At 37.2% G+C, this 6,897-nt stretch overlaps 1 protein-coding gene across 3 annotated transcripts in view; it reads left to right on the top strand.

The window, feature by feature from the left end:
- Positions 1–1,537: 1,537 nt before the first annotated feature.
- The window catches only part of LOC149008353 (protein transport protein SEC31 homolog B-like), a 41,921-nt gene continuing 36,561 nt past the window's right edge, over positions 1,538–6,897 (top strand). For all 3 annotated transcript variants that reach the window (XM_089165620.1, XM_089165621.1, XM_089165619.1), the window contains exons 1-10: positions 1,538–2,060; positions 2,861–2,915; positions 3,047–3,169; positions 4,533–4,629; positions 4,769–4,805; positions 4,905–5,010; positions 5,108–5,165; positions 5,712–5,809; positions 5,913–6,032; positions 6,317–6,359. In XM_089165620.1, the coding sequence (XP_089021746.1) occupies positions 1,744–2,060; positions 2,861–2,915; positions 3,047–3,169; positions 4,533–4,629; positions 4,769–4,805; positions 4,905–5,010; positions 5,108–5,165; positions 5,712–5,809; positions 5,913–6,032; positions 6,317–6,359 (1,054 nt within the window). In that variant the 5' untranslated portion in view covers positions 1,538–1,743. The remainder of the gene's footprint in view (positions 2,061–2,860; positions 2,916–3,046; positions 3,170–4,532; positions 4,630–4,768; positions 4,806–4,904; positions 5,011–5,107; positions 5,166–5,711; positions 5,810–5,912; positions 6,033–6,316; positions 6,360–6,897) is intronic.

Below are 6,897 nucleotides of genomic sequence, written 5' to 3'. Positions count from 1 at the left end.
TCATATCACCTAGGAGTTGTGCATTTCAATCCTCAGGAACCATTAATTTATGCCACAATAGTGAAACCTCCAGTAGCAAGAGCTTCTTTTGTACGCTAGAGTCCCAACTCTGTACGACAAGTATAATGCATTTCTCACCAATTTAGACAGTCTATCTGATTGTGGTTATTTATCAAAATTAGTAGCAAAGAAGAGAGTTTCTTTTGACTTGCAACCTTTTCTTCTTCCTATTGATAATGAGATGTAAGCTGATGCTTCAAAAAGATCCCAGTTCTGAAAAGTTTTTCACTTTAATTGTTTGGCAAGCTTGTTGCGATGGAAGCTGATGCTTAAAAAAGATCACAGTTCGAAAAGTTTTTCGCTTTAATTGTTTAGCAAGCTTGTTGCTTGATACTCGTAAATGAGAAAATGGAATCCAACCAGGTGTGTATTTTTTAATTTTATATTTTTATTTTTGGAGAATAAAGTTAATTTTATTTCCTTAAAATTCAAAGCCCCCTTTCAATGAGTATTATATATTCTTTCAATGTTATTTTTTTAATTATTAATACTTGTTAGGAACGGACTCTCTAGAAGTTGTTTATTCGACGTACTCTTATTTCGTAATTGTTTAAGAAATGCTTTTGGAATGTGTTTATCACACACTAAAAATAAATTCAAAACTTTTTAAAGCATACAAACAAGAAAGGGAAACACAATTGCTTTTTTTTAACAAATAAAGAACATTTTTATAATTTATACAACCTAATTTAGTAGTCTCTTAGAAAAAGTAATCGTCAAGGCCTTGAATTGAGACTTTGCTAATACAATCTAATCTTATCTTTCTTCTTGTCTTTGATCCAACTTTTGCATCTTGCATCCTCCTCACAGTGTCGGGGTCATTTGACACCACATTGGGTAAGAAATAGATATTTTTGTACATTTTTTTGACCTGTCGGTTTAGCTTGCTTATGCACATTATAGCCCATACAAATAAGTTTTTGTGCCAGCAAACTTGATGAATGTCATTTCTGAATTCTGATATACGTCTGTTAGCTAGTGCCCCCATTTCATGTGTTTTTTCTTTCATTCCAAGGGATGCCAACATTGTGGCTCATTCCTTGGCCAAGGAAGCCTTGGCACTTGAGACAACATTAGTTGACATATTTCCACTAACCGATTGAAAGAGCTTCTTCTTCAACCAGTCCTTGTGTCTCCTTTTGTTTAATTTATATTTCTATCCAAAAAAAATAAAAATATCCTAAAGAGGTTTTCATGTTTCCTAAAATACCTTCTTTTGTCGTCAATGCAAGGTTGGTTGAGTGGTAAAGATCCAAACTTCTCAGTGGAGAGGTCTTTGGAGAGGTCTTGGGTTCGACCCTTGCGACATTACATTTCAAGTATTAAAAAAGCACCAGTACAAAACACACACACACAAAAAAAAAAAAAAAAAAAACCTCTTCCGCGCATTTAAACCCCAAGTGTTTTTTTTTTGGGGTAAAAAATTCGATCAACCGTTAAGAGTAAAAGACAACGATTCTATTGGACGAAACATGTCACGAGGAGAGAGAGAGAAGCGGTGAATTCGCATTTTTCTCTTTTTCCCTCTCTGATCTCCATTTTTGATTCATGATCAGAAGAAGCAGAAGAAATAAAAAAAAATCTGAACGGAATAAGCTCTAGGCTCTGCATTAAACCACTGTTTTTCGATCTATAGATCTGTGCCGAATTGGAAGAAACTCACTGACGTTAAGCTTTCCAGCAATGGCGAGCATTAAGGGTGTAAACAGATCAGCGTCTCTCGCCTTCACCCATGACTCACCTTACCTTGCCGCTGGAACCATGGCCGGCGCTGTGGATATGTCTTTCAGTTCCTCTGCTATTCTCGAAATATTCAAGCTTGATTTCCAGTCGGATGATAAGGAGCTACCTGTTGTTGGTGAGTTCCCTAGCAGTGAACGGTTTCATCGACTTTCTTGGGGTAAGACTGGATCCGGAAGTCAAGAATTGCCTCTTGGTATCATTGCTGGTGGCCTTGCAGATGGCAACATTGATATTTGGAATCCACAGAAACTAATCAGGTACTTCTCACTTCCTTCCTCTCCTTGATTGAATTCGACTTCGTTTGCCTGTTATATGTGACATTGCAATCGTCGTGTATACAATTCAGATCATTTATCTGACCACTTCATTCGTTTTAGGATTCACTAGAGTTCGCAATTCTCAGACACGGGCATGTTGGGATTATAGCTGTTGGTTTTTCTTGATCAAATTTAAACCCTTTTTATTTGTTTTCTCAATGGGATCAGGGTGGCTTTTGTTTCTTATTGGTATTTCCCTTCTTCCACCTGTTCTTATTCTTCTTATCTTTTTGCTTTCGGATCTTTCCCTTCAGCATGAGGGTTATTTTGCAGTTACTTTGTTAGTTTCCTGGATTATATATTTTAATGTTTTCCTTCCCTAAATATATTTACCGGTCGGCAGATGCGGAGCAAAGCTATTTCATGCTCCTATTTTATATGTGCTCGGAAAGTTCCTGCCAAAAAAATAAATAAAAGAAATTGCATTTTCATTTTGTTAAGGAATTGGTTGTTTTGACTAGACATTTAATCTAGTGTCCTTTCGGCAAATGCTCTTTCGAAAAAAGAAAAAAAAAATCTTAACAGAAGAATCTAATTGGTGTCTAAATTTATTCTTTTGTTTTTTGGTTGGATCATTTTTGGGGGCGGGGGGAAGGGTTTTGTTCCTCGCGGGATTTACCTATTTGTTTGTCTTAGTTCAATGGTTTATTTAGTTTTATTCCTTCTGCATCATTGACATCAAGAATAGTAGATAAAAACCTTAATTATATTTTATGACCAATATCTTGAATTACCTACAGTGTGGAGGAAAATGAAGGTGCCCTCATTGGACGTCTTAGTAAGCATACGGGACCTGTGAGTTTCCTCATATGTATACATTTATCCTCTCTATGCTGGCAATACGGTTTTTTCTCCCTCTTCCTTAATTGATGTTTTGTTATATCTAGCACCCTCAGTTAGTCCTTAAAAGTTTTGCCTGAATACAGGTCCGTGGCCTGGAGTTTAGCAATATCTCAACAAATCTACTGGCTTCTGGGGCTGATGAAGGTCAAGTCTGCATCTGGGATCTAGCTAATCCAGCAGAACCCATTCACTACCCACCTCTCAAGGTATGTTGGCATCATATTTGCCTCTAGGACATGCTTATAACATCAGCATAAGTGCGTGTAACATAATGATTCAACCTTTGAGTGTCTTGCGCTCAGTTTTTGAGTATCTAGAGAGGCATTTAGTGTTTTTGTGTGTGTGTGTGTGTGGGGGGGGGGGAGGGGGGTAGCTTTATAATAAGTTACAAACGAAAGAAAAAAGATCACAATCAGTAATAAATCATTCCATTGGCATCATTCTGGGCAATCTAGGAGAGAGTTTCAGGAGGATCAGAGTCAAACAAATGAATCTCATGGACAGTAGCAACTAGATACACAAGGAAGTCAGCACCGTGGAGTTTTCTCACATTGTGGTTAACTGTACAATAATTCAACTGGGCAAGCTCTCTGATATCATCAATAAGATAAGCCACAAACCAAGGACGCAAAACCTTCCCCAGATCACTGACACAGCCGTGAGTGAGTTTGAACTAATCTGAACTTGCTTGATCGAAAGTTGCAAAGCACAGTGAAGTCCTTTCTTGATTGCTAGTAGCTCCATGGTCAATATATTTGTCTCCCAGATAGCACCAGCAATGGCAAAAGTCACGCTTCCAGTATCATCACAAGCAAGGATACCGTATCCACCCAAGTCCACCCGAAAGGAACCATTGCAGTTAATGGAAACCCAGCCTGAAGGAGTACAATTCTGGACCATTTCGAGGTGGGGATTCTGAACTGCACCTTGATCTTTCAAGTGTAAAAGAACTCACTGTCAGTGGTTGAATTGGTGACTGACGCCTGCAAATTGGAAAACCTATTATGTGTATCACTCAGTATATGTTGGAAGATGTTCAACGTCAATTCAGACTCACCTTGAAGATTCTGCCATTTCTTTCTAGCCATATTTGATAAACTGTGCAACCGAATTTGAAACTCCAATGTGGCCGGTGAGAGTGTCTCCATCGAAGTGATTGACGGTCCATTGCACTTCATCCTTCCAAGTTGCTTTTGGATTATAGTTGAATCTGTTAACTTGAAGTAAATTTGTTCTCTCCTGTCTTGTGTACGGGCTTCATTGCTGTCACTCTGAAGACTGCATTTAGTTTCAAAAACAGCGCCCCCTCCTCTCCACCTCTTAAAAAAAAAGGGGGAAGTATGAGGCATTTAGTTGATATTGGATGTGAGTCTTACATGCTCTACACGTACCATAGGTTCTTCTTTCTTTCTCTCTTCTTTTTTTTTTTTTTTTTTGGGGGGGGGGTTAAAGGTACCATAGATTCTCATAGTTATATATAATCTGTTGATTGTTTGTGCGTTGCTGTTTGCAAGCATATTTCTGCAAGATGTGTGCCATATTTAACTTAGTTTGTGCAAATTTTGCCAGAATGATAGATCTGGTGTGCAAGGCGAAGTTTCTTACTTATCATGGAACCCCAAGGTTCAGCCTATATTAGCATCCACTTCATATAGTGGAAAGACAGGTAAATGACCATGTGCACTTAAACTTCAAAAAAGCAAAGGAACATGTACCAATTATATGTTAGTTTATCAATGCACTTATGTTGCTTTTGCAACATTCCCTCCTTTTAACATGCACTTGTGAATTTCTACGTTTTCCAGAGGTTTGGGATTTACGGAAGCAGAAGTCGGTGATAACGTGAGTTCCTTTATATTGATCACGAAGTGTTTTATGTACTTCCAATTTGTAGATCTATATGTGTGTTTCATGTTGATATTACTTTGTGTTCCCTGGCAGTTTATCAGATTCAAATAGAAGGCGGGCTTCAGTGTTACAGTGGAATCCTGATTTTGCAACCCATCTTATTGTTGCATCTGATGATGATGCTTTGCCTTCTTTAAGAGTATGATGTTTTTGCATTTAATGGTTTGTGTAAGACATTCGTAACCTTGATTAGTCCTGTGTGGTAGATTTTGTAATTTTTCTGATATTTGTGACAGCTTTGGGACATGCGGAACTCATTATCACCATTGAAAGAGTTTGTAGGCCACAGTCGAGGTCAGATAACTTCTTTGATAGGGATTCTTCCACCACCACCTTATAAATAGATAACTTTGTGGGACCCGTTTGATAACTTCTTTGATGTTGCTTCATTTATTTTGTATTCTAAATGTAGTTCGCGATATGGCGTCATGATTTCTTCATCCCCTTGTTGGCAGGTGGGAGGGTAGGGTGGGGGGAGGTTCCAAGTGTAACTTATGATCTTTCTTTAGTTAACAAAGTTGAGGTTAACTTCTCAGTAATTTCTTTTTTACTATCCACTAGCTGCTGTATTCTGTTGAATTATCCTAATTATGTTTCATTTCAATTCAGTTTTCAATTTGGCTGCTGAAAACCTTACTGTATGATATTTTTGCAAAATTCAGCTAAAGCTCAATTTGTTTTCATATATTTGTGGGTTTCCATGTATAGCAACATGTTTGCTTGAACCAATCTTCTGTATGCATTTTAATCATTATGTTGCCGAATTTTTGCCACCTCTTCTTTTAGATGTTGATCTTAAACCATTTTAATCCTCTTTGCTTGTTTATATCTTCTCTGCAGGTGTAATTGCAATGTCATGGTGTCCTAGTGACAGTGCATATTTGCTTACTTGTGCCAAAGATAATCGAACTGTTTGCTGGGACACATCCACAGGAGAGGTAAGGATGTGTTTTGTTGAACTTCTCTCTGAGTTATTTACTTTTCCATAATCCAGTTGCCCTTCTAATATCTTGTTGTGAGACTGGTTTTCAAATGGTTTAGATCGTCTCTGAGTTGCCAGCTGGCACCAACTGGAATTTTGATATTCACTGGTACCCAAAGATACCGGGAGTCATATTAGCTTCATCATTTGATGGAAAAATTGGCATCTATAATATTGAGGTTGGTGGGAAATGTCTAATCACAGATCTATTATATTATTTGCATTTCCATACAGTTTTCTTTATCTTTGAGACCTATTTTCAGAAACTAATTATTATTATTATTTTATTTTTTCAAATTGTGTTAGTCATGATACATGAGTAGTGGTCTTTATTATGATTAATGCCATTCATATTCAACCTAATATGAAAGATCATATTTGCTTAATTGCTTTTGCTTGTTAGAATGGTCTTTTCACTCTTAATAACTTTTTTGTCATTCCGTACTAATTCATCACTGTGCAGGCTTGCAACAAATGTGCTGCTGGAGATGGTGTGTTTGGCATGGGTATGTTTTCTGAGCTGATAAGGATCTTAAATATTCAGTTCCTCCCATCCCTTGAATTCTACATCATTGCCATTCAACTGTTCGCTGCTTTGACTTTTGATATTCTTTCCAATCAGTTATACGACTTCCTATCTGTAATGAGTGTATTTTGTTTTAGAAGGAAGAAGGGATATAGAGAGTTAAAAAGAAGAGGGAATAAGAACAATATGGTGCTTGACAATGGTATCTTAATTACCTTAAGCAATACATTTGTGGATCCCACTGACATAATGACATTACAGCTTGTTGTAGGTACTTCAGGAAAAGCTAGTTTTGTAGATTTCTCAATTTTTTTTTAACTCATTTAGTCTGCTGAAAGTTCACTGAATGAAAGAGTGGTGCAGCAGTTAAGAGTAGAATAATGGAACTTACGTAATAGAGAGGGAAGTGGCTGGGACCCTTAAAAAATTTGTGTTCTCATGAATGGGATGTTTGGAAGAATATGAGAAAATTGTGGACTATTTAATGTCTTGTGTAATTATGAAGTGGTCCAATGCAG

Source organism: Hakea prostrata, chromosome 8 (assembly GCF_041222555.1).
Source record: "Hakea prostrata isolate BN-2017 chromosome 8, UWA_Hpros_2, whole genome shotgun sequence".
NCBI classification, from domain to species: Eukaryota; Viridiplantae; Streptophyta; class Magnoliopsida; order Proteales; family Proteaceae; genus Hakea; species Hakea prostrata.
Note: the sequence above shows the minus strand (reverse complement) of the source record. Positions and strands in the feature narration are given on the sequence as shown.